The sequence below is a fragment of the Anopheles gambiae genome, chromosome X (assembly GCF_943734735.2).
Source record: "Anopheles gambiae chromosome X, idAnoGambNW_F1_1, whole genome shotgun sequence".
Classification (NCBI taxonomy): domain Eukaryota; kingdom Metazoa; phylum Arthropoda; class Insecta; order Diptera; family Culicidae; genus Anopheles; species Anopheles gambiae.
Window position 1 is genome coordinate 12,977,507 of NC_064600.1, and position 27,923 is coordinate 13,005,429.

Genomic DNA, 27,923 nt, shown 5'->3' on the forward strand with positions numbered 1-27,923 from the left:
TCGAGCGGGCCAGGGCATGGCTTCCCGGCGCTCTGCGTACAAATAAAGCCTTTGGTTTGTTTTTTCAGGTATTTAGCGGGCTTTGTGTGTTTATTTTAGAATCATTGCTCAGCACAATAATGATGATGCTGATTACGGGGAAATGGCTGGCAGGCGGCCGAGAGATGGTTTTTCAAATTTAATTCCTGCCTTCGCTAAAAATGTGTCTCCCTCGCCCTTTTGCGATGGCAATTTTCTTTGCTTTTTTTTTACATGGTTCCGCTGCGGGTGTTTTCCGTCGTCTAAAGACGAAAATGGATGGAAAATCTTGCCATGATGCTCGCGGTAAAAGACCGCATTTTCTATCCCCTCGCCTTCAAAAGCAGATCGTTCCCCGGCAACGTAAGAATTCCTTGCGGGAATGCGGAGCGTGCACGCTGTCTCCCAACGGGAGAGGTGCACTACCGGCGACTACGGTCAAAGGCAATTACACAGCACACGTTGCCATAGGTCCTGTTTTCCCCCATCCCCATCCTCACAGGGCGAAGAAAAGGACAGGCGTGTGTGGGAGTGGCATTCCTCTGCTCGGAAGCCAAAAGGATTTGGTTGCGCTTGTGTAAAATTCCTTCAATTCGCCACCGAGGGGGGGGAGGGTAAACCCCTTTTGAAATGAAAATGAAATCCTTCGCTTTGCTTTCGCGTTTCGGGATGAATCTGGATGAAACGCCCGGGGTTGGCGTTCTAGCAGAATGAAAATTTATCAATTTTATTTGTTTGTCTGCCCCCTCGGCCCGGAGGTAGAAGCGCACGGCTGGCCGGGCTTTTTCCGAAATGTCTTTTTGACCGCGCGCCTGTCCGGAACGCGGGGAAAATTATATTCCTGTCGATGGTCGGGCGGTCCGTGGGATTTACCGCTCTCTCTTCTAGCTCAGTTTTGAGGATTCATTCATTTGCGATTCCTGCACAATTTCCTGCACCGCGCTGAGCGGCGCGAACACGCATTCGCCGGATGAGCATTGTTTGGGTTACGCGAGTAGAGCTGGCTTTCGGAATGCTTGAAGGCTTTTTTGTTGCTGTAGTATAAGGCTCTCGAGGCGCGGCTTGAATAGTATTTTCTGTGCGGTTGCAAAATTAAATCGTGTGTGGGGGCAAATATGTTCATATGGTCGGCGAAAGTTGACTGGAAATTGCATTATAAATCGTAGCTGGTATAGATGTGCACTTCAAGCGCTTCTTTACGTGAACTTTGGAAGGGTTGCTAAATTATTTTAACTTTTAGTGTCGAGAATGTTTTGAATTCCTTAAAATACTAAAAATACTTTCATTGTTTTATGGAAACGTTTAGAATGGAGACGCCAGGTGCTTTTTAAACACGGTGATGATGTGGATCAATTTTCAGAGGAAAAAGATACGCTAAAAAATCAAAAGTCCATAGTTAATTTTTAAGACATGATACTATGATTTTGGCAACGCTGACTGAAATTTTTCGTACACAAACTTTAATATTAAACTATTAAACCCGTTATAGGCTCTTGATTTAAAAAAAAATTAGGACAAGACATTGTCTGGCATTTTTATAAAGACCTGTTCAGATCGAACAGGTTACCTAGTTTTATTTCTATTAGGGTACTATATGGAACTTTTCGATTGTTATTTTAAGGTATTGGAGCATACTATACAATCTTGCAACCGTTGCTAAATGCACATGCCATGTCTTCAATAGTTATTGACGTTAGAATTACAATGCTGAAAAATATATTGCACAATCACTGGGTTCAACATGATCTGAGAAGAGAAAAATCGAAACTTCTCTAAAATTACGGTTCCTGATCAATAAGGTTATTAAGAATTTTAGAAAAAGGTTATATTACAAATGTCTGATCTAATGTATTCTAAATATAAATCTATCTAAATCTCTAAATATAAATATTCTTTTGCTGAGAAACTTATCGGCAAATTGAAATAATGACAAAAATCATTGGCAGGTAAAGGCACAAAATACGGGGTTTCATAACCGATGATACAATAAATTAAAATATCTCAAAATAATAGTGCCTGTACAAATAGAAACACGATCATATCAGCCATAAAGTCCTGTTAATAAATAAAATTCAAAAATAAGTAATATGCCTTAATAAATGAATTTCGCCTACCATAAAGAGTCTTACTCTCTCAGTAAATAATTTACCAGATGTCATTATATTTGGGAAGTATTGAAATGGTACAGTAAAATACAGCTTTATAACTCTCCTGAATAAATCTCCTTTCCTGGCCTAAAGTAAAACAATGGCAATAATTTAACAAAAATTGAAAAACAACAAAGGAATTTACTAAAATACCTTTAAAATTGCATACTATTTAAGAAAAAAGATAGATAAGTATATAAGCTGTGCGAGTTAAGTGTATGGGTTTCGGATACACTAATAAGAACGTCTGTTCTCGTTGGATTCTACTTACAGATTGATCTGTATTCGAAACGCTCGCTTAGATTTAACCTATCAATCCTATGTGCATGCATATAAGCAAAATAGTATTGCTAAATAGTATTGGTGTTAACTTGCGAAATGTAATGAGAGGCATCGAAGGATAAGTCGTTGCATTCACCTGTAACATCAACACTTTATTTTTTCTCTCCATGTAATGTCAAAGAAATTAATTTCGTTTGGTGCCATAATCATTTTTCTATGTTAAAATTTGCTTATTTCACTGCCTGCAGTAAGTGACCAGTTTCTAAACGAACAGGTCCTTATCTGCTTTCGATTTAAAATTAAACTATAATTATAACAAAAAAAATCAGTCGAACTAAAAAAAAAACTAGCGAAAATGCTACCCGATAGCCCGAGTACTGCTCTGGCAACAATGTGAAGGATTTAATTAAACCAGACAAAATGTAAGAAGCAAATATTTCCAAATAAAAAGAGTATATTGAACTATTAATTCATTAGAATTTTAAATTTCAAACACATCAGGAGCAAAGCTAAATGGTCAATAAATAATACTTCTTTTTAAACAGTAAAATCTCGCATAAAGTGCAATAATATTTTTGCTCCTGATCCATTTTTCGCGAGCAGCCTAGTGTTGGGAGATTCAAGATTCGGAAGATTCAATCCCTAGAAAGATTCGATCGAATCGGATCCCGTTTGTAGGATTTAAATCCCTAAAAGATTTGATTGCGATTCGATTGGGATTGGGATTCGCTTCCGATTCGATTGGGATTCTGATTGGAATTGGGAAATTTAGTGTAATTTCCAGGAGGAGAAGTATCTTATAAAGATGCGATGAATAAGTTTTAGGTATATTAGCGAATGTTTCTTGCTTTTATGAATTTAATTGTCTATAAAGGCGAGATAAAATGTTTTTGTAGGGTTTATGTCGAATAATTTATCGAAATGTTTAAAAAACTAAACAGTGATGATAATGGCTAATTTTGGAAAACAATTTTAGTATGTTAATTTTAGCAGCATTTTAGCTCTACCAACTTTTCATTGACGCCAATCAAATAGAACAACTTTCTTAAATATTATTCAAAAAAGTTAATCAATCGACCTTTTTTTTCTTCGCGAAAATTGATTATTAGTTATGACAAAGAAACGGTAAACTACATATATCTTCAAAATTATTAGTATTATGAAGCTGTTTTTCCATTATTTTTTTCCAGTTGCATAAAGCTCTTATACTAGCACATTTACAGAAAAAAGCCTTCCGCATAATGAGGTTTTCGTGTAACGAGTGAGTCACTGGAACAGATGAAAGTCGTTATGCTGAGTTCCACTGCACTGTAATGGAGACGCCTAATGCTTTTTGACATTCAGCATTTTAATGCTTAAACTTTATCTATAAAATAAATAAATAACGTAATGGCCATTCTAAACAAAAACACTAAAACCACTTTAAATATCTGTTTCATTCTTGTCACCTCTTTAAGCGTTCTAAGAAATATTAAGGTGTAAAAAAGCACACACACACACAGACAAAGCATGGTTGCCTCGTTGTGGCGTGGAGAGCAACTTCGTCGGCCTCGATAATCCAATCTGGAACAATAAACCTTCAACACACTACCTCCTAGCTCCTTCTGCGCGTCCCAAAAACGGAAAGAAAGAAAGAAAAAAATGCAAAGACACCGGCGATGGAAATCAGAACTTCCACACCCTCCGGCAGAAAGTGCTTAAGCAGAACAACAACTTATGCTAAGTGAAAACAAACATGTGTAGAGCGAAACGAGTTGGTGCCCTGCCTTGGCAGGGGAAGAAAGGTTGATGGAAAGGTGTGCGCACACACACACATACACACACTCCCATACACACAGAGTGGTAAGACATTACAAGTACCAAAACCCTTGCATCGGTTGAGCAGAAACGGAACAAGAAAATTGGCAAAACAACGGCCGAAACGAGCGTCATCGAGCGTCGCGCGGCAGAAAAGACAGCGCTGAGATAGTGGGGTGGCTGGTGGCGGATGAGGGTTTGAAAAACGGCTCAAACTGAAACCCACCTCTGCAAGCCGGAGAGTGCAGCGAGCGCCCGCGCGTTCGGGGCGTTTTGTTGATAAAGATGCCACTGGTACGATAATTTCATCGCAACCACAGCACACAAAGTAAACACACACACACACACACACACACACACACACGCTGGCACACCGTCGCTCGACATGAGCATTTGAATGCAGGTGCCCTAGCCGCCTTTCCCTCGGCGCTGAAAGGCCAAACGCGATGAGCCCCAGTGGGGCGAGTGTACCGATAAGCCTGGAGTGTGTTGAGAAGCGACCGAGGATAAAACACACCCTCTAACCCTAAACTTGAAAGAGGATTACGTGTGAGAATGTGTGTCTGTGTGTGTATGTGTGTGGGAGGGAGCGCTAGAGATTTTTTGTTTGGTTTCGGCGCGCTCAGTCGCTCCTACTCGTGCTTCTGTCGTGCTTTTAATGCATGAATCCATTGCATGCAGGGACTTGCAGCAGGCATTAACGTTTCCCGATGATTTGCCCCAGCCCCACACTATAAAAACCCACAAAGGTCACCCCTGTGAAAGATACCCTCCCCAACCGCTCCGCCCTGTTTGTGTGTGCCGGACCGACCTTTGGAACATCACGAGCCCGCCGTACACTGGAACGGGCAAGCCGTGTAAGACATATTTGTGCTAGACATGCAAAATCCGTTTCCGATTCACTTGGCTAAAACCGAAGTTGCTAAAGGAAATCGAGGGTCATCGCGCAAACACACACTCACACACACACACGCCACACGCTGATGGTGTTGCAACACTCTGCTGGGCACGGAAAAATAAAACCCCATTCAGTGCAAAAAGTAAACGGTTGCGCGCGGTGGTGGAACGATCAAGATTGCAAAACGTGGGGACTCTCATTTTCGGGGGAGAGCGAGAGAGAGAGAGTGTGTGTGTGTGTGAGAGAGGGAAGGGTTGGCGGTGATGGTGGCAGTACCATTACCGCGGGTACGACGGCTCTATCGCCCCAAGTACATGTGCGCGGACTCGAAATTGAAATGCACCATGCATGGCAAGGAAAAGTGTGCCGTTCGTCGTCGTCGTCGTCGTCGTCCCGCCGGTCGAAATTGCGCGCACAGTCCTACCACATACACTGGCACACACACGCGGCCGGCAAGTTTGAACCCATTAGTGTTAGTGGACACGTTTTGCTGGGTGGATGTGTTGGGGTTGGGTTGAGGTTGCGATTAGATAGTAGTGAGGCTACACAATTTTTCGGCAAGTGTGCAAACACGCTCTGTCGAATTCGGGGAACAATTCATTAGTTCATGTCAGTCTTTGGGCGGGTTTTCTTTTTGTTGTTCTTCCTGCCAAACGCTCAATCCTGATTTCGAAACCAGTTTCTGGGCAGCGCTCCGAATTTGCAGCAATTGCATTGAATCGGATTGCTGGGTTAGATAAATTTTTAAGCCAGAAAATGCTTCAAATGAGTAAAGCCTTCACATTGAAAAATGAAAACGCCCTAAATTTGAGTGAGTGTAGCAATGTAAAGCAATGTAAAATAATTATTAAATAAATAAATAAATAGGTGATGGTTGTTATAAAAAAATATCGACACGCCTTTTGTCGGCGTTTTCGTAGGAAAGTGATTAAAAAGTTATCAACAGCATCAGTTGCTTCTCTTATATAATTCCACAAACATTATAGGGTTTTCCAAGTCACTTTCGAATGTAAACGTTGTTATTCACCGCGTACAAGATGTTAATCCACATCAATCTGATATTACATTCCCATCATCATAACTTTTTTATTTCTTCAGCATGATTTTCCACACGTCTCAGGCTGGATTGAGTTTGACAGTTCTTTTTGATGTGTTGAAAATCATGTGTTGAAACTGAATTTTAATTTTGAAGCAAATACACCATTTGACACACATCTTGGAAGTGGGGAAAAACTATGTGCACACTAATGTACCAGAATTTAATGAATCTTGCAAACAAACAAATATTGTCGATAACATTTGTTATGAACGGGGTTGCCTACACAAGCTTCTGCTTTCTTCTTTTGGCTAAACAACCGTTGTCGGTGAAGGCCTGCCTGTATCACTATTGGGATTGGCTTTAAATGGCTTTTGGATACCCCCCCCCCCCCCCCATAGCAGGATAGTCAGTCCTACATATAGGGAAACGGCCGATTTGGGGCTTGATTCCATGACGACTGTACCATGAAACTGGCTATACAAGCATATGTGGTTACAGGGTTTACCTAGCCAATCCGGCATCGTCAAAGCGTTATCGGTCGCCGTAAATACTTTTTCGGGCGACGTAAACCCTCAATTGGGCACTCTCATTTCTATTCGAGCCTTGTGAAGTATGAATCGGGCAAAGTACAGAATAAAAGCGTCGTACTCTTGCAGGTGTCAAATTGGTCGCTCCGGTGTGTTTGATCCATCAAGTTGTTTAAAAATACGTATTTTGGATGTTGTTTAACTTATTATGTATTATTTTAAAATGTTTACCTTTTTAAATCACCTAACATATTATATTTAAAAAAATATATAAAACCAAATTGCATTGTACGGGTTTGAATTAAAAATTTTAAAAAGGAATTTGAATATTTTTTTAATGTAATTTAACTAGTGAATAATAGTGAAAATAGTGAATTTTCTTACATATCAGTTAAACTACTCGCAAAAAAGTATTGTTTTACAACTAGAAAGCAACAAAATATAAAGTAGGCCCAATTCATTCTGTACTTTGCCCGATTCATACTTCACAAGGCTCGAATAGAAATGACAGTGCCCAATTGAGGGTTTACGTCGCCCGAAAAAGTATTTACGGCGACCGATAACGCTTTGGCGATGCCGGATTGGCTAGGTAAACCTTGTATAGTGCATTGCACCCCAGCACAGGTGCAATAGGCTCCCGCCAGATGCAATAAAAAAAATCCCAAAAACCAGATACCAAATTGCATCTTAAGGTACCAATTATTTCATTTCATTTCATTTATGAATTTCAATATGTCTGCCTCTGGGGTTGAACATATAATTGCTTAAAACCTAGTTAGCCCTATTGGTACTAAACTAACTGTAACTTAACTAAACTAAGGGGAAATAGGAAAGGATGTAACAGAATGGAAATTCATAGTGAAAAGAAAATAAGCAGCGGATAAGAAGAAAATATTAAAACAAAAAAGAAATTAAGAATAACAGAGACATAATTAGAAAGAATAACAAAGAGCCGGAACATAAAATTAGAAATTAAAATCACGGTAATGTTCATTGAATTGACGCAAACAAATTAGCCACGGGTCGTTAATGCCAAACGCTGTATTGCGGAAAGGTATTTCAAGAGCAGTCCGATTTCTTAAACACCTGGAAGGAACATACCAACTAAGTTGGGAAAGCAAGTCTGGAGCATCTATATTCCCTCTTAACAAATTGCTGATAAATGACACACATGCTTTAGTTCGTCTAGATTCGAGGGTGTCGAGATTGAACAATATGCAACGATCACTGTATGACGGTAATGCGGAGGTGGAATTTCCAAAGAGGCGACGATATAGACACCTAGTGAAGCGCTTTTGCACGCCTTCGAGTTTGTTATTCCAACCTGCCCTGTTAGTACAGAAGGCAACAGAAGCATACTCAACAACAGGGCGCACTAGGGAACAATACAATGCCTTAAGACACCTTAAATCGGTGAAGCCCGACGTCATGCGAAAAATAAGGCCAAGGTTTGAATAAGCTTTACCGATGACCAATTCAAGGTGACTATCGAATGATAGCCTTTCGTCTAACATAACACCTAAATCGCGAACACATGACACCCTGTTGATAACAGTGTTATTAAGAACATAATCGTGAATAAGAGGGGAATGACGACGACAAAAAGAGATCACGCTACATTTACTAGGACAGAGCTCTAAGAAGTTTGACGCACACCATGAAGAGAGGGAGTTTAGAAGAGATTGGAGTGCGCTGCAATCGTCCTCTTGCATCACTGCATATAGCACTTTAATGTCATCTGCATATAGAAGGAAGTTAGGAGATGGGAGAATAAAACTAATGTCATTTATGAATAACAGAAACAAGAGGGGACTTAGTACACTTCCTTGAGGGACACCAGAGGAATTGGAAAACGGTAAAGAAAAGGACGATCCGTAGCTTACATGAAGATTTCTATTAGAGAGGTAAGACCCAATCCAGTGAACGAAAGACGTAAATAAGCCTAATTTAGAGAGCTTCATCAACAATAGTTTATGAGATACTCTATCAAAAGCAGATTTAATATCAGTATACACTGTATCAACTTGGTAACCTGTATCTAAGTACTGGAACAATTTGGATATGAACGACATAAGGCTAGTGGTAGTGGAACGTTTTGGCATAAAACCATGCTGATTAAACGTTATATACTGCTTCGATAAAAACAAAAGCTCAGAATGAACGATGATTTCCAATACCTTGCCACTAGCGGGAAGTAGGGAAATACCACGATAGTTGCTTACTTCAGATTTACTGCCTTTTTTAAAAATAGGACGGAGCCAACCTGTTTTCCATAGAGCAGGGAAACATTCATGTTGAAAGGAGAGATTGAAAATGAATGTCATTATGGGAGCAATAGCGTTGGAGCACTTTTTTATTATGGCAAGAGTGTTCCGAGCAATTCTCCATAGCTGTACTAATTGTGGTTGTAAGCCAAAACTCGAGGATATTTACACCAAAATAATTTTGTGACATTGTTTTAACTCAAATCATGTAATATTGAGTTGACTTTAGGTAAATTAGAATATAAGCAGCATAAAATACGTTAAATTAATAATTTCAATCCTGCGTCTTCTATCATCCATCATTGATTGATCATTGAAATCGTCACACAATTGATGGGGTTAATTCTTCTAAAATATTACTTAATTTGCTTACTGATAACACCGTGTCACTTCATATCTCCTGGCAATACTTTATATCACACCGGATGCTATACGGAAGCCAGCACGAGACGCAGAAGAGCGCAAATCAGAGTGGGTTGTTTAAATTGGTTTAAATAGAGTATCGTAGCCATTGTTTAACCAATCTTGAAGATACTTCTGGTCAAGAGAGTCCTAACTATCGATCAGGGAAGAACAAGTGCGCATTTGGGAAAAGGACGATACAAGCGGTAATCGGATTACTTTTTTTTCGTATTTATGTTATACTGAGATAGTTAGTACACCAATTGGTTAGTAGTACCAATTTCAATATTCCAGTAAGACACACCAAAAAATGGCACATTTCCGATGAAATGATGGTATATTTAGATGTGAAGTCGTGAAATAATTAACATTTTGCACCAAAATGATGATTTTAGGAAAAAAAAGATAAGACTAGCTACTCCTAAACCTCTCTTAGCCAAATGGTAAGAGTAGACAAACCAATTCCTTTGAATGGAACAGTCAGCCAACTATTGAGCGTTCAACTAAAAATCGTTTAAATATAGCATTTTAACTGTAGTGCTAAATTTTTTTTCCATACTAATTTAATATCCGCGACATACTGTTCTACTTATTCTAATTATACCAACACACTTGTCCATCGAGCTTTAGCTGGTCTCTTCAATTCAGAGCGTGGAAGCAAAATTGCTGATGGAATTTAAAAACAGGAAATTAAAAACTTTCAAAATTCATATTAATTTGGAATTAATTTAAATTTTTTATTTCACAAATAAAATGCGGAGAAATCGCATTCAATTCATTATTTTTACAGGTTTTGTAGTCTTATTGGTTTTGTAATTGAATTTCCTTTCTGTTGGTATGCATTAAGCAATATTCCGATGAATATTTAATGTAAGATAGCAAGAACAAAATCCCATTCACGTTCACTCGATCTTTGTAACCTGGGCTTTCGTGTGTAAAAAAACGCTTATTTGTGTGTATATTTATTTTTTTCTGTTTATTGATAAAACAATTTGCCGGATTAATCTTCTAAGTTCGTTCCAAAAGCAAAGTATACGTAGGTAGTGAGAAAAAAGATGAGTAATTTGTCGTTTATTTGATGAATTTTTGATTAGTTATGAGTGAATTTGTCAAACGAACTGGCTGGTTCGTGTAAAATAAAAGAAAGAAACCCTTGAACTGTTTGTTGTGTTTTGCCTTGCCTTATTTACCTTATGCATAATGTATTTATGATAAAGTCAGAAGAAAAGTATACTCCTCTCTGTACTGTGGGTGATGTGACGATTGAACGTATTCAGAATATAGTATCGATGATTCAATCTACACAACCAAACGGGTCATTCTCTACGAAAGCGATAAAAAGAGAGAGAGAGAGAAAGAGAGAGAGAGAGAGAGAGAGAGAGAGAGAGAGAGAGTACCAGGAATATTGGCACTGCTAGCAAGCGGCAAGCCGCAAAAGTAAAAGCAATTCAATAGATCGGCAAGCAGTTGTTGTTGCTTACGACACTGGGAATGTGTAATTGACGATGTCGTCAGTCGACGGGCGCGTCCGGCCCGGGGGCAGGGCTTCGTCAAAGCAAGGCGACAAATGGAGCCTTTTGTCGTTTCGGGTTATTTAACGGTTGGGTTATCCGGTGAGCAGTGCCACCGGGGAAGGGGGCGGCCGAGCTGCAGGAGATAGAGAAACGCACACTCGAACCAGTCATCCAAGTCAGCGGCAGACGACGAAACGGCACCGGCAGTGTGTGTTTATTTGCCGTCGCCCTAGCGGGTGGCGCGTGAACCGAATGGAGGGTGAGGAACGGTGTGTCGTTCACGCGACAGTTCCCGGATGCTGCTGGTGGGAACACGCAGGGGGGGGGGGGGACACTGTGCGCGCGGTACTCCGAAACCGTGTAGTACACACGCTGCCGTCCCGTGCGCGTCTCTGCGCCTGATTGTTAGGCAAACCTCTCTCTGCCCGACACTAGTGACGACAGGCGAGTGACGTGAAGTACTGGCTATTATTTGCAGGTTTTTGATGGGCACCCGTCGTTTGGGTGTGCATCCCATGTAATAGTGGGAGTGAGGGTGTGTGCTGTATGTGTGGCGTGGAACGACCACTAAACAGCTCATCCTATCCAACTCGCTGGCAACAACAGGCACACCCAAGCCGAGGAAACTGGCACACTGGCAAGAGAGTTGTCATCACTGGCAGAGTCGGTATTGGCAGCAGCTCGAAGCAAGCGGCAGAACAGAGGTGTTCAAATTTTGAATAGCCGTGAAGGCGCAACCTAATCCTATTCTTATCTGACAGCGACCCGGTGGGTCTTCATCCGGAGTGTTAGGAAGCAATGAAGAATTGTGATGCGATGAAAGCTTACCTGAAATTCCATCATATGTCCACCATTCCTCCCAGCTGGCTTCGATTTCTGAAAAGACAGAGACGAAAAGAACACACATTGCATCAATTGTCTGGATTGATAGCTAGTCAGTCCCGCTTCTTCTTGACCTGAAACGAAAATCGTTGATACTTCTTTCCCAACGCTTGTTTGTGATAAAACTGATGCTCGAAAAAAGGAAACATTCACACACAAAAAAAAAAAAACAACACAATCATCCACGCTCTCTCCTTTCTGCACACTTCTCACGGAACCGTTTCACCTTGAATTACATGAATAAAATATTTTAATTCAATCAAGCTTTTTTCTCTCTCCCCGCCGCCGGGCAAAGCACAGAAGCAGCGAACGGAACGAAATCACGCTCCAGTGTTTGCTGACGTAGGGGCGGCCTACTGAGCAATGAGCAGCTGTTGGCCGCAGCATTCAGCCACTGCGCTTGGGAGGCAGGTGCCCCAACATATGAGGTCTTGTGAACAAACGCGAACAAACGTGTGAACAACGTGTACGGAGACGCCTTTGCTGCTTTGCTGGACGAAATTTCAGGCAGCTTCGTAATTGTACGGCACCTTTCGTTGCAATTGTTTCTGTGCACACACGATGCGCCAGTTTGTTTAGTAAATGTGTGTAAGATACTGTCTGTGCTTTCCTGTTGACAGTGCTGCCGAAAGCTGTTACCCAAGGCCTCTCTTTATACAGACTAACCACTTTGTTACGAGGTTTGCATAACTTTTGGGAAATTATACACCTGCTCTAAGCCTTTAGCGTGCTGCCCGCGCCAGAAGTTATGCAATTTGTAGGTCAAAATTGCTTTTTGAAGATCTCACAAACCGTCATAACAATGCGCAAGCAACGAGCAATACTTTCGCTGCTGGGTTTGGAAGCGAGTTGCAAATTAAGCGTAACCTGACACAAAACTCGCCCAACCAGCTGCTGGACCCATTTGCACGGCAGTAAGCCCGCTATCTCATGATACTTAAATATAAAACAAAAATGCACAGCACCATTAACGGTGCGCTGTAACTCGAACAAAGCGCTTAAAACAGCAATAGCGCTGGCAAAAGTTACTTCTTCCGCTCATATCGCGTCACACGCGCTAGCGAAACCACGGCCAATCGTACACAGCAAACTAGTTTCCCTTACCCATCCCTTGCCCATCTCGGTGACCAGCGAGGTGTGCTGCTCATATTTCCCCGCGGCTGTGTAACCGAATGGGCGGGTTTGCTGTCTAACGCTTTCTTGAAATCTTTTATTCGTTCGTTTGGTTCATTAAGTGGTTGAAATCGCGAAGCAACGGAACCGGGAGTGTGCACTATCTCGCCCGCACCGATAAGCGGAGTCAAGTGTCTCCTCCGCAAGCCCCGCGGATGATTCTTGACAACCGGCAGAAGATGCTTGTGCGTGTGTATGGCATGGATTTGAAGGCATTTTTCGCAGTTTCGTTCCTACAAGGCGAAGGAAACACAAAGCGCAAATAAAATCTTCCATTGCGCCACCGGCGCTGGATAATGTTTCAATTCGAACGATGGTAAACGTTCATCCTTTCCCCCCTTTTTTTGTTGTTTGCTGTGTGCCGACGACCGGCGGAGCAATCTAGAGCACGTGCAGCATTGGTGGCTGGGAGTAGGCGACGAACCCTTAGAGATTTCGATAAGTGGCTGCGGAGTTAGAGATGGTGGGGGAAAAAATGGAAGCAACACGCTTTTTTTGGTCAAGCAGCGCCCTTTTCTTGCCCGTTATCATTGCTTTCCCCCTGTCCTGCGTACCGCTTGCTGTTTGATTCCAGGGGTTTTTAATAAAAAAATTAATATAAAGCAAATATTTTTACGATCGTTCTTACTTCTTTTTATTTTACTTTTGAAAATTCATAAAATAAGTAAATACAAATAGTGGGCCCTTGTCCCTTTTAAGACCGTAGGCTGTAATTTCAGCCTTTCAGATGTTTGCATTGTATAGCAGTTTTCGAGCAGCTGTCAAAGTGGGTATGGTATACAGGTGGGCTTATCCCAAGATGTATGTATTTAGACGGATGATTTCTATCGCTTCTCCTGGGCGACATTGTGGGAGACATCAGTGAATCCCTGCATACACATTTTCGAAGTGTATGTAGAAACGGTCTCGTAGTACAGTCGTCAACTCGTACGACTTAACAACATGCCCGTCATGGGCTCAATCCCCAAATAGACCGCGCCGCCATGCGTAGGACTGACTATCCTGCTATGGGGGGGAATCAATTAGTCACTGAAAGCCAAGCCCACAAGTGGGTACAGGCCGGCCTTGACCGACATCGGTTGTTGAGCCAAAGAAAAAAAAATGTAGAAAAGGGTGTCTCATTCTCCGTTTTTATAACCAAATTTGAACGTTTTTTTTTTGACAGGAAACGTGAAAACTTTTGCCCAAACAGGCATTCAACTTTACGAATACACAAGCCACTCTTAAAACCTTCATTGCATTCATTAAAAGTTCTTCAAACACGCGAAATACTGCTAATTGTAAGCTAAATCAAATCGATACAACATCTTCGATGAGGAGACTAAAGTCTACTACGTATGGGCTGCTTTGAAAAACAATCCGTTCGTATGGAAATTCATTTGATCCGTTCTGTCAAATAGATTTTTTTTATTCAGTAGTTACTAGTCAAAATATATGGGACAAGACCACCTGATCTACATACACCTTGATTGCAGATGCCACTGCCTGATCTCATTAATGCACCTTGGGAAACATGAAAAACACAACCTTAGCTTGTATCGCGAATAAATGAACACATTTTAACAGTTGTTTAAAGTTAATTTTGGTTTAACCGAGTTCATTTGTTGTTCATTCCTTCATTCATCACAGGGGAAAAATCGAGCAGCATAATTAAACGACTGTTACTTTGTATCGCATACAGCAATCTTTACTAAACTTCAGTAAAATTTTACTGAATTTTTTGAACCCAAGTTTTAGTGATCCTTTCAGTAAAAAGAATGTTTACTGAATCATTCAGTAATGTCCGGTGCTTACCAAAATGACAGCTCGTTTACTGAAATCCCAGTAATTGATTTTTTTATTGATTGCCAGGCCATTAGATCATATTCATACATGTTTTATGTTGTTTGTTACAGGTTTTATACTGTATTTTGCCGCAACAAGTTTTGATGGTTCAGTAAGCGCTCATATACACCACGAAAGTTCAGCAAGCACAGTGAATTGTAGCCAGTATTGTACACACCAACACGGCTGCCAATTCTTTTAAATTAACCCCGGACACCGAAATACCATCTGAATTGTTATCGGGGTGCCTGCAAGCGCCTACTAAATCAACCTTTTGTACATCACGAGCACGAGTATACCGCGTTGTTTTGTTTTGATGTTCTGACTGACAGGTCTATTTGATAGAACGAATTGCTGCATTTTCAGTAATTTGTTTTACTGATATTGAGTGAAACGACTAATTTGACACTGATTATACTGATTTTCAGTAAAATATGTATAACTGAAATGCATTCAGTAAATTGTTTTACTGAAAATCAGTAAAAACATGACATTTGTGCTGCAAATCAGTAAAATATTCTATTACCGAACCGTTTTAATTACTTAACTTCACTGAAGCAAGATGAGAAAATTTGCTGTGCATACACTCTTGACGATCGTTTGTTTAACGACGGCATAGAACCTGTCGTTAAAATTAACAAATGAACTCGATGCATTCACGATGCCAAATTCGAGCAATTTTTAACGACATTGGTTAAGTTTTAACGATTGTTAATTTTAAACCATTTCATTCGCGATGCCGGCTCTTGCTTCGATTTTTTTTCAAGCAAGTACTCGAATGTTTTCTAGCTTGAGGCCAGAATAATCTAAGCTGAAAATCAAAGGTTAGTTTTGTGTGTGGTTTTGTATGCTGAGTTGACATGATTTCAGCCGCCAGCTGTCAAACTCCATTTTAAAAAGCAGGCTATTATATTGCATATACTTTTTAAGCAACGGTATAGATAAGCTAAATTGGAAGCATTGTTCATAATGACTTTTAACTGACTTGAAAAGCCCTGACAAAAAAAAACTCCATACTCCGTAGCATTCTTTTACTGGCAGTTCAAATTTGTCGCTGGATTCAATCACTTCGAGCCAGCCGGGAAAATCTATCTTTGCTTCTTCCGACTCGTCCCTGCCTCTGCTTTTCCCAGCGCATTTATCTGCTCTTACAACGTTCGTCAGCGATCGGAAAATAACGGCAGACGAGGAGCTGGAAAGCTGGAGCAGCGTGTGTCGCCAGCCGTGTCTTCTCAGCTTTCCTCGGGAAATGAACGCGCCACGTTGGCGAAATGACTCTTCCTCTCCCTCCCTTCACTCCCATCGAACGCGTCATCGAATTGTCAATGTGTGAGAACCGACCCTGGATGATGGTGCTCGAGGGTAAGGGAAGCATAATGGGTTGGCGTGGAAATGATAGAACTTCATTCAACACAAACCAGAACCAGAGAAAGCAAGCGGCTTGCAGTTTGCTCGAGAGTCACACACTATGTAAGTTATCCTTGTTTTTTTTTCTACGTGTATTCTATCGTTCTATCTCAATCCGCGCTGGATAAGAAAAACAGAACATCTCCTCTCCGCCCTCTCCTGCCTCGCGCGCGCTCTCCATAAAAATGGCATCATCACACTTAAACCTTTAGAAGCGCACAGGGGTGAAGCGGTCGGAAGAGAGCAACACAAAAATCGCAAGAAAGAAACAACAGAGCGATTGAGAAAAATTTATGGAGGGAAGAAATATTTCGGCGTCAAAATGTCTGGCGCCATGATTATTTTATTACGCTCCGTTCGCGGCTCCCGGCCCGCCTCGAGAAAGTCGCCCTCCGTCTGCTGCCAGCTCGGTCGCGTTGTAGCTATTTTGTTCCACCCTTCCTTCCATTTTTTTTCTTCCACCTAGCTGAAAGTGCTGGCGAAGTGTCCATGGCGCAGAGTAAGCAGACTGCTGCCACTATCTTTCTTTTCCACGGGCGAGCGCGCGCGCACACACCAAGCAAGCCGTAGTTTGGTGTATGTGTCTTAAGCAAAAGTATAGCAAGGAGGAGAGCCTCACACAACTGAGCGCTCTCACGACCACCACCACCCCTACGGACACCACCACTCATCTTTCTTGTTTTCTATCTTTGGCTCTCGGCTGTGGCTTTTTGTTTTGCGTGTTTTTTTTTGGTTCCTTCTCCTCTTCCATAGCGTCAATCAGCGTGCCAAGACGTTCGTGCCGTGCCTTCAGGAAGTGCTTCAGTTTTTGGCAAAGTGATTTTTGCTTCACGTGCACCACCACACCCTCGCATCCTCTAGCCCAATTACCGGGTGGATATTTTTCTACCACCGTTTCTGTTTGGGTTTCTTGCCAATTTTCCGCACACCAGCAGACCGTGTTGGGGAGGAACCGTGCAGCAAGAAAAGGGATAATTTTTGTTCTTTTTTGTCCTGCACGAAAACTGTGGGAACAAATGGGGGACGGTGCGGGAATGACGGGAGCACCCATTAGATGGTGCGCTTTTACTCCGGTCTAAGGCAGCGCGATCCGATGACGATGCCACACAGTGGGTCGCGCAAGAACAAATGATAAGAAAAAAGAGCACTAATAATATTAGTTTTTGGACGATAAAATTCTTCACTAAAGTACCTATGAATTTATTGCGAAACACACAGTTTTGAATAGAAGTGGATAATATTCATTAATTTTATGTTTTTTTTAAGCCATTTTGTTCAAGTATATGTGTGCCCTTTGAGCTTCTGTACCAAAGGGAAAACTCTGTAGAGTAATTATTTCAGAATTTAGTTGCTTATCAACTGTTGTTTCATGAACGTTTTATTGTAACCCTTTTAAAACTAATGGTTTATTTTACCGCATCGATTCTATCAGTGAAGCACAAGGTATCTTGGTACAAGGTCCTAAGGTCGCGAAAGAGTTCCTGTGGCCGCGAGACGGTGCCTAAGGTTGCGGGAAGGCCCTGAAATAATAAAATGTCCCTCACCAACTAGTGAAACTCCCTTGGCGACGGAAATCATCATCATCAAAAGCCTTCCATAGTACGCAAAAAAGCGCATATCTCAATGGTCCAGTTATTGGAGGAGCAATGTTCCGTATTGATTTCAAAATTAGTTTTTTTTTTTCAAACATTTTGTTGACCAGCCAGTTCAAGGAATGTATACTGGAAACGAATTGTCAAATGCGAGTGAAAATTTCTTATTTCTCCAAAAATCGTTATTCTACGATACGCACAAAGGTGTATTAAGGAGTTTAAGATCAATCAGGACTGCAATCAGTTACAGGATCGGAATAGGCTCTTCAACGTTTCCAAGACCCCTCCTAAGGTTCGTGATTTGTGCCGTTGCCGAGATAGGTCCATAAATATGGAGAACCTATTAATGAAGTGAGTAAGCCTTCATTCATCTAAAGAATATCCGGAGATTATTCAACAATCGAATATCTTTAATTTGCAACGAACTGGCGCTACAGATATTGGGGTAATATCGTCTGGTTCGTGCCTTATTGTTGCCGTTTTAGTGATTTTCTGGACCCATGCCGCCTACGATGTAGGTTACTTTGTTTGGTCTCGGTATAACGGTACATTTCTGCTCGTAGTGCGAGGTTCTACTCAGCAACTGCACACGCAGACCTTTCGGCGTAACCACAAAAGTACCGATTTTGATGGTTGGGTCTTTGCCTGCTATGGTGTTTTTGATGGGGTTTAAAGTTTTCTGCTTCTTAGTGTGGTCAAGCGTATGTATTTTCATTGAGCTATCGAGCAATCTGTTGTTTATTCATGTTTTGTTGAATGTTGTCACATGCTCATTTTAAACGATTACCCATCCGCGGTACAACGGATCGTGTTACAGGTTTTCCCAAGGTTTTTTTTTGGGTTTTTACCCAAAAATTGGTTGAACAAAACCTTTGGTTTTTGGTTCGTTCCCACGATTTATTGGGTAGTACCCAAATATTGTTCGTTCAATTGTATTAATGTCCAATAAATCGTGGGAACGATCCAAAACTGAACCTGGGAAAGCCTGTATACACATTCAGAACTTTTCAAACATTGGGTCACGTCACGATTCTAGTCAGTTTTTTGTATGGAGTTTGACAGTTGGAGGCTGAAATCATGCAAACACTCCATAGAAAACCACACACAAAACTAGCCTGCAATTTTCAGTCTAGATTATTCTAGCCTCAAAGCTAGAATTAGATTCGAGTACCTGCTCGAAAAATGGCAAAACAAGGTGTTGTTTACATTTATCCCAAGGTGCATTAAAGAGATCTGGTGATGGAATCCAGAATCAAAGTGTATGTAGTCCAGGTGGTCTCATAGCATGCTTTTTATAACCAAATTTGTATATCACTTTTTGACAGGATGGGTGAAAATTTTTGTTCAAACAAGCTTTCTGGAGGCTTGACGAATACACAAAACACTCTTAAAATCTTCATGTAGAAGCAGAAGCGATAAAAATCAGCCTTCTAAACTCATACACCTTGGGATAAGTCCACCTGTATATTATACCCACTTAGATAGCTGCTCGAAAACTGTTATACTGTGCAAACATCTGGCAGGCTGAAATTTCAGCCTACGAACTTAAAACGGAAAGGGCCCCATTATCTGTTCTGTAGAGACTACATCACTAGATGCGCTTTAAAATGTTTTTGCCTCAGGGGGGAACTTTCCTTATGCAGATCGTTTTATGTCTCGATTCGAGGAATCGACGAATGCATTTCTTCCTCCAAAAGTTCTTAGCGCGGTAAACTCAAACGCAATGCTTGCAATAATCATTAATTTTTCGTTAATTGGAATCTTTGAAGATTAAAAACGCGAAATTAAAGGTAACAGAACTGTCCTGTAATTTCCTATAAACCGTCAAGCATAACAGAAAATACCTGGGATATGCTAACTGTGAGGAGTGCATTGATTTAGGTTTAATATTGTTTGTTAGTGTTACGGCTGACAATTGATAGAAAACTGCCACAGTGAGTGATTGAAAACAAAACATTAAACGAGACACGAAACAAACAAACCCAAAATGTTGCAACAACTGAAGAATATTATAGAACGACAGTGATCGGATTGCACAGTATCGCTTTCTTTACATCCCAACTTAGCAATTAAGCCGATTCGATTTCTCACTTTAAATTGAGTAATTTGTGTGTGTTTTTTTTTTCTTTTGCAATCTCAAAACTTTTGCTTTTTCCCATCAAGCGCCCATTGTTGTGCGCTCAACAAAAACACAATCTATATCTGCACAAGAAAGTATCCTGCCCGTATGTGTGTGTGTGTGTGCACTTGTCTGTGAACACTCGGGTATTGATGAAGTACACGCGATATCTTCGCGTGCGCGCGCGCGCGCGCCTGTATCTGTCTGCCTTTGGAGGATTGTTTTATTTGCTGTTTAGTGATAAATTGAGAGTGTGAGATAAAGTCATACCCCTGCACCCAACCCCCGATGTTGATTCCACAGGGCGGATGTTGCAGTGTTTGGGGCGATTTTTGTTTTTGTTTCAATTTATAAACCCCGCCAGCGAAAGAAAATCTCACCAAAAAGAAAATCTTTGCGCGCCGCGCCATCGGGCAAAATCAATGCCGCTGCGCTTTCGATCCAATTGCTCGCTGAACGGTGGAAGCTGGGATGGTAAAACTTTCGCAACCAAGCGGGGAAAGATGTCGCTGCGCGATCGGTCCCCCCCCCCCCCGTTGCTCGCTCGCCTTCCTCCTTCCCATGGAAGCGGAGAAATAAATGGAGCAAACTGAGTGAGCGCACACAGCGGATGGCGCGGTGCGGGCCCGTTGCCATGGATCATTGAAGTGTGCTCGGGAAAATAGTTGAGTCATAAATTGGCATCAAAACAGCAGAACCAGAGGCCGCGGGCCGTGGGCCAGGGCTTTGCCAGGGAGAGGAGCAACCAACCAGCCACGGGAGGAAAGCATTGAGGCGAACGATGGACACTTAAAAAGTGAAGGAAATAAAAAATGGATTGGGAGTGGCAAGGGAAGGTGATGGAAGGAGCTGGTGGGTGGGTGCTGCATAGCGATTTTCCTTGTTGCACAACGGAACACCCGCAAAAGCTCGTACACTTTTGTTACCGGCGGCACCTTAATTGAGCGCGCGAATCAGTTTCGCCTGAAGTGGGTGGGCATCCGAATGGCACAGTCTTTCCTGCTTTCGTTGGAAATTATTTGCCACTTTCACTTCCGACAGCATGCTCATTCGGAAGTCTCTTTTTTTAGTTGTTATTATTTTTTTTATTATTAGTTTTTTTTTTTTGCTTTCTAACGGTTGTTTCAAATGACTGTTTTTGTCGCGCTTTTTCCCGCCCTCTTCATCACTATTTTGCGTTATGAATAATTAACATTTTTGCAAACGATTCGGTTTCTGTTTTTTTTTGTTTTGTTTTGTTGCCAAATCGAGCTGTGCCGGACGAGCTGTGCGCGAGTTCAAAAATCACTGCGTGCAAAGTCTGCTTGGTGCCCGTGACCAGGATACGCGACCCAAAGGGTAGCAATTGGTCGGCTGCCACCGGTGCCAGCGCGACGCTCTGGCAATTGGCCAATTGGGTCCGCCCGGCTCGATGCCGCTGGCACGCTAGGGCAAAATTTTGCCCGGGGAAAACACTCCACTTGTTTCCCGCTGTTACCCCGAGACTCCCGTGTCTTTATTCGGTTGGATGCATGGATTTTTTTTTTTGGTTTGGTTTTTGCACTGCCGCATCCCTTCACTCCGAAACGTTCTTTTACTCTTCCGGATCGAAGCTTGACTGGCGCCAGAACGTCGCCCATCCCGCCCCGAGAATGCGTGCGTCTGTTTGTGTGCCAGAAGAGACGGTGTCCTCCTTCGTTGCCGCGGTCTCCTCCCCAGCGTTACAGCAGATTGATTCCCAGACTCACTGGTGCCACACAGTACCGTTGGTCGGAGGAGAATAAAAAAAAACAAACTCCCATAAAGGGCAAACAGTGGCGGGCTAAATAAGAGCAAAAATGGCAGTAAATCAGATATCGCTGCTGATGGTGGTGCGCTTCTGCTTCTTCCCCCTTCCCACTTTACACATTTGATTGTACGGTGGAGTCATGTGTGGTTGCATCATCATCATCACATGTGCAGCGTGTGAGAGAGAACTGAAGCTGTGCAGTATGAAAAGAAAGAAAAACCCATTCTTCGCGCGATGGTTGGTTGAGATAAGCAATTTTCCCTCTTATTGGCTTTTACTTTTTTTGGTTTGTTTCCCGTTGGATTCCAATCGATTCTTCTCGCGTGCTGACATGCTTTTTCCTACAGAGTATGTGTGTTTCTGTGTGTTACACTCACAAGGATTGATGCATAATGTTGCTTTGCGGGAGGAAAGATGAAAAAAAATGGGAAGAAATTGAAGAAGCAGCACAAAACAAACAAAAAAAAAAGTCTGATACACTGCACAAAACAGCTTAACCTTAACGATAACGATAAGCACGATCAGATCGCAGATTCGCCGCTCTGTGTAAGACACTTGGGCGGGATGGGTGGGCTGGCTGCGGGTGGTGCGGATTGCATAATAGGTACAGGAGAGCGAGAGAGAGAGAGAGCCATCATTAAGCAATATTCATGGGCGACACGATCGAACACGAAGTGGTGCCACTCGAGAATGTGGCCGGCGGAGGGCTAAAAATAAGAAAAGGGAATAAGAAGAAGAACAAGAAGAAGAAGTATACTCCGCTTAAGAGCAACATTACATACTCGAGCGGTAACGATACAAAGGAGGCGACCCGATAGCAGAAGTATCTTCATCCTTGAAAGGGAGGTGGGAGTCGAGACACACCAGGCAACGCCAACAGAGAAAGAAGCGAAAAATTGTAGCCCCCCACCTCCGCCAACACTGTCCTAGAAGCGAGCTTTTATGTAACGTCGAGCACGGCGGGGGAGGCGCCGCCCCACTCGCTCGAGCAGCATCGAGGACGACTCGCACCAAGATGGAAATTAAGGATAAAGAAAACAGCGGCGTACACACACTCTCTCTCTGCAGCCGCTTATCTGGCCTGTCGTTGTGACCGAACGGCGGTCGAATGGAGAGGCAAGCAACAAAAAAAAAAAAAAAAAAACACTTCCAAACGAGGACAACACACACTCACACTAATCCGTCCAATAAATAGCAGTCGAAAAAATTACCATCCTCCCACACACACACACCCACTCGGCGCTAGTTTTTCTGATGATATATCCTTTTATCCAAATGGGAGCCAGTGTGGCGGGGGTAGATAGCGCGCACCATAACGACAGGCAGCTCAACCCAACCGAGTCTCGTAAGTCTCCGCTCTGGGTCGGCTTGGCCCGCACTCCAATTACTGCGCACCACCCCCATCCGCGCTCCACCCCCGAAAGGAGAGCTGTCGTCGAACGGAAAATGAATCACGGGCACACGACAACACAATCTTCGCTCGTTTCGCATTAGCCTTACTGCCACTGCCGCCCGCCCGCCCGGAATATATGATAATGAAACACAACATTATCATGCAGCAATTTTCCTCCGGCACGCGGCTGCTGTCAGTGAAATGGGGGAGGGGGCGGAGGCGGGTGGTAAAGGTATTTTGCTTTCCCTCGCCCAAACCGTGCCCTCGCACCGCTGCATTGCAAACGGGGGGCGGTACAATTGGTTTCGAACAGCGGTGTTAACCAGGGCGGGGTGATCAAGTTGTGAATTTACTTACACACGCTTTCCAAACCTTTCTGCTGCAGCACATCAAGCATTTAGTGTATGCATGGCAGTGGCGCTTTGCTTCGAAAAGCGAAAGCACACAGATGCACACACGGCATTACAAATAGCACTAGGTGTGCTGGGAGGATAGGGTGCACTATTTTGCTCCACCGCGAAGACGTTTCGCGCATTTCGCTGGGTGCAGTCGCTAAAGTGTTGCGTGAAATACATTTCAAAAAGGAGTGCCGCAATGGGAGGCCACGGCTCGCAAGACAAAGAAGCCGGTGGATGTGTTCGATTCTTGCGCGGTTCCGATAAGCTGTACGCTGCCAAGCACCACGATGTGTTAGGCGTGTGTGGTTGTGGGAGCACGGGGCAGTACGGTCAGGCAAGGGAATTTATTTAACCACCCGTAAAATGAAAACTGAGCGAAAGAAGTGATCTTTTTTATTACTTTTTTAAACATAAAATCAACTAATTCTGGTTTTATCATAATATTCCCTTAAAAGTAACATACATAATCCTTTTATCCTACATGTAACAACTGCTTTATTTCTTGTCTCCCTACCTGCAAGTGAATTTCACATTTCATTATACCTGTGACAGGATTGCAGAATAATGTCATCTTTTTTTTTTCTTTATTGCTTTTGTTTCTAGGTTCTGGTTCTATTCGTTTCTTCTATCGGCAGTTTTTAATTTCGCTTCCTCTCACGACCTTCTTTTCACATGTGTTGTAGTTGAGTTTCAATTCCTGCGTGTATATCTTTCCCTGTGCTAACAAATAGATAGAGTTTTATTTGTTCCAAATTGAATTGCTTGCCATTTATGTTGCGCCATATATCATTCCAAGTTATATTGATTAGTGATGATTATAGCTTAGCTTTCGGTATAAGAAAATTGAGTCCTCCTTTTTGCTTAGGCATGGCTTGTTGACGGATCGATATCCTAGGATCTCCTTCTGACTAAATAAATGAGCCTACCCTAGACGTAATGTATGCTAAGTATCTTATCTTACAATCATTTGTATAAAAATATGAATAGTAAATAATAAATGATACTACCTCAATAGTACAGTAGAATAAATTGTCTTCAAATGAAATAAAATAACATGCTTCTCAACACATTGTTTGATTGATCTGTTTTTAAAGCCTTCTATCAAGGTAATCGATTCTACACAAAAAATCTCAATCTCAAACACCGCAATGAAGCATTGAAACGGATATCTCAAAAATACTCCACCGGAAATAGCTCCAATACTATACGGAGAGCGTTTTGAGAAGGTGAAGTTCGATGATGCGTAATTCCCGGATGGCTTCAAGAAAAATGGCAAAACAGACTGTTAAGTATTATTGCTGCTATTTCCTGTGCGCTGGAAGACATCGCTTCTTGATAACCGGGTATCAAACACGCTGACAGACGAGGGAAAGCAGGTTCGTACTTGATCGAAATGCTTAGAGGTCCTACATATATACCTAGCAGAAGTGCTAATGGTATCACGGAATTTCTATATCGACTAGTGGCAGCAACACTGCCAGAGGGAAGATGATCTTGGTCGCCTTTGTAATTCCATAGATCCATGATTTCGAGGTATGAAGGTTGAACTTATTTTATCAGGTCTATGTCAAAAACGCTCATCTCAAGCACTTCGGCTTGTCCAGTACAAAGGAGTGCCCGAGGGGTAATATACTTTGGTAATATCAAACGTACGAAAACGCTAGGTATCAACTTCTTTCAACAGTGAAAAATCTGAAAAAGACACTATTTATCCTAACATTGGACCTATTCGCTACGTAAGATATTGAATGTCTTAAAACTATCCACGCCTTTGTTAAAAATAACAATTTAATCCACACTTTCCACAATATTTCCACAAATGAAATTGAAATGAAATTGAAATAAATGGCATCTTCTAAATAATTTAAAAATGCTATCTTCTTGGTCCTCAAAATAAAATAACAGTTTTTACTGAATGCTTATGGAGAAAATGTAAAACTATAAAGAAGACAAATGATGCACGAAATAACAAACAAAAGAACGAAATTGTTCAAGCGGATCTTTTTATGGCATTTTAGATTAGTCTGTACATGGTTATACAAAGGAGGACCAATTTGCTCCGTCCTACCATATTACGTCGAGTGCAAGCTGAGTGTGAGGTTTGCTGCCCAGAGCGACGGATAACCTTTTCGCTCACCTCACATAGTCGCACACAGGCTTACACAGGAAAAGTCTTTTATCTTAGGCGTACGGCAGAAGTCATCGTCAGAGGAGAAGGTGAATGTGCACCCAAGCAAGGCAAAGTATTTAACACTAAAGACCGTAGAGAATTCCTTCTGCCCGTATAAACCCTTGCGTCTTAGGCGATTGGCGCACTGTGTGTCTGGAGCACCAAAGTTGCTGCTCAATAAAAATGTGCACACATACACATACATACCCACATAATTGCATTCGAGCGTAACAATGACTTGCCGAACGAAGACACACAGTGCATCTCGATCCGGTCTTGATTGTGTTCGATATTTCTACTGATTGATTTCTAACGCCACACGAGCGGACGCACTCGCTAGCGCAAGCGGTACGTGCTAGGGTTTTTGTGTGCGGCAGGTTGTGCGCTCGATTCTCAATTGTTTACGCATTTTTCTCCATCAGAAAGACATTTTTCAATGTTGCAAATATGCTGTCTCAGATGCATTTTCTTAAACAGAGGGAGAGCAGACCGATTTGTCGATAAAGGTTTGGCATGTACTGTAGCGGAAGTATGTGTCTTTCGCCTTCTCGTTTCCCCCCCCCCCCCACACACACACACACACCTACTTCCACCCGTTGCTGCCGCTGCTTGATCCTTTTGGGGCATCCCAACTATTAATCTATCACAATATGAGATGAAGTATGTGCCAGCTTTTCTCTGCTGTGCGCCGCCTTTCTTGGGCTTCCCGAACGGGTTGCTGCCTCTTGTTCCACGTGGATCCTTTCTCCCTGTTCTTCCCCCTCATTCCATTCTCGAAGTATTCTTGTGTATGTGTGTGTGTGTGCAGTGCTCGCGCGAGGCGCAAAGTGAAGTAATAAATTGATATCGTTTTCGAGAGTTCGCCGAGCGTTATTCATGTGTCTTTCCTTCCTTTCCAGCAGGCAGCAAGAATGTGATGTTGTACTCCATGTGTTTGTGCGCGCGTCCTGCCTGTGTGCTGCTTGGAGAGGAATGTTGAATGCCAATAATGGGGAAAATTGAACGCTTGCAGAGGCGATCCGCAGCCGAGAGGAGGCGGCCGACTACGGGGCTAAACAAAAACAACAAAGAAGCTGAAGGAACGCTTCCGATCGATTGAATGTGGCCTGTGTCGGTATGGGAATGGGAAACGGCTGGGGAAGATTTCCACCGTTAGTGTGGAGTACTTACGAACAGAAAGACACGATGTCATCACCTTTGTATGGGTGTGTGTGTGTTCTGGTAGCGTATTGGGTAAAATCAAACGGCGAAGAATTCAACCAGTTACGTTGCGAGGTAAAAAGCATCTTGTTAGCCCCCACACATAGACACACAATCTCACCAAAATATTAATAATGTCTCCGCTGGGTCTCCCCGGCCGATGCAAAGCAATTATTGTCCTTGCCATATTTTCGCTCCTTTGTTTTTGTACCGCCGTATTGGATGCTGCCTGCTTTGTTTTGTCTTCCCTTCTGGGTCTGGGGGGGGCTGGTGGCGAGAGTCAAATTGAATTACCTTTTGTGTGAGCCATTTTTCGGACGGCGGTGGTGGTCCACCGTGATGGCACCGTGGATTTGTGGTGCAGGAAATGAAATAGAAGAAACGGCAGAGAGCGGGCCACCATCGAACTGCGGCCGTGCTAAGCCCAGCCATCGATCATCGCGGCATCGCGACCCAGCCCATCTCCCAACGGCCGAAAACGATTACCGGGGCTAAGTAATGGAGTTAATCCATCACCATTGAGTCGTCAGTGTCAATGCCGCGGCAGGGTGGAAATCCATTCCGAAACTGTCCTTGGGGCGATTTTGATGCCCCCAATGCCACCACCACCGGCGGTGAAAGCGACGTGGAGGGTGGAGGGTGATGGTTGGGTTTGTCTATCGCTCGTCCCATTGAGCTTCAATGAGCCCGATGATATATAAAAAAGGCTATATAAGGTGCAGCCCATGCGATGTGACGTGGCGGGGAGATATTTTTATGGTCGAGATTGTATTTCCGGATTGTAAACAGTGGCTTTTTTTTGACTACGACATAATACGACGTATTGGTTTTTTTTAATTTTTGTTCTAAGCATATTTGTATAGCAGGAGCTTTATTGAATTGGTGTAAATATGCGAGCTAGGCGAATGTCGAATTTTGGTCAAAATCACTATCACCTGAGCCAGAGCCGATTTTGTGGAGTCCATCGTTGGTATTCGTTATATAGACCTTTTTTTTCTTCCACTAAACCTGTATACTTTGAAACACGAACTTCAATTGAAATAATCCAAAGATACCTGACAGTGGTTCGAGTTGGAGAAACCTTCAGAAAATAATTCAATTTTCCGTTG

General features: G+C 42.5%; 1 protein-coding gene across 10 annotated transcripts in view; it reads right to left on the minus strand.

Annotated features, from left to right (window-relative positions):
- The window catches only part of LOC1272307 (carbonic anhydrase-related protein 10), a 68,105-nt gene that overhangs the window by 22,508 nt on the left and 17,674 nt on the right, over positions 1-27,923 (minus strand). For all 10 annotated transcript variants that reach the window (XM_061645911.1, XM_061645769.1, XM_061645708.1 and 7 more), the window contains exon 3: positions 11,717-11,764. In XM_061645911.1, the coding sequence (XP_061501895.1) occupies positions 11,717-11,764 (48 nt within the window). The remainder of the gene's footprint in view (positions 1-11,716; positions 11,765-27,923) is intronic.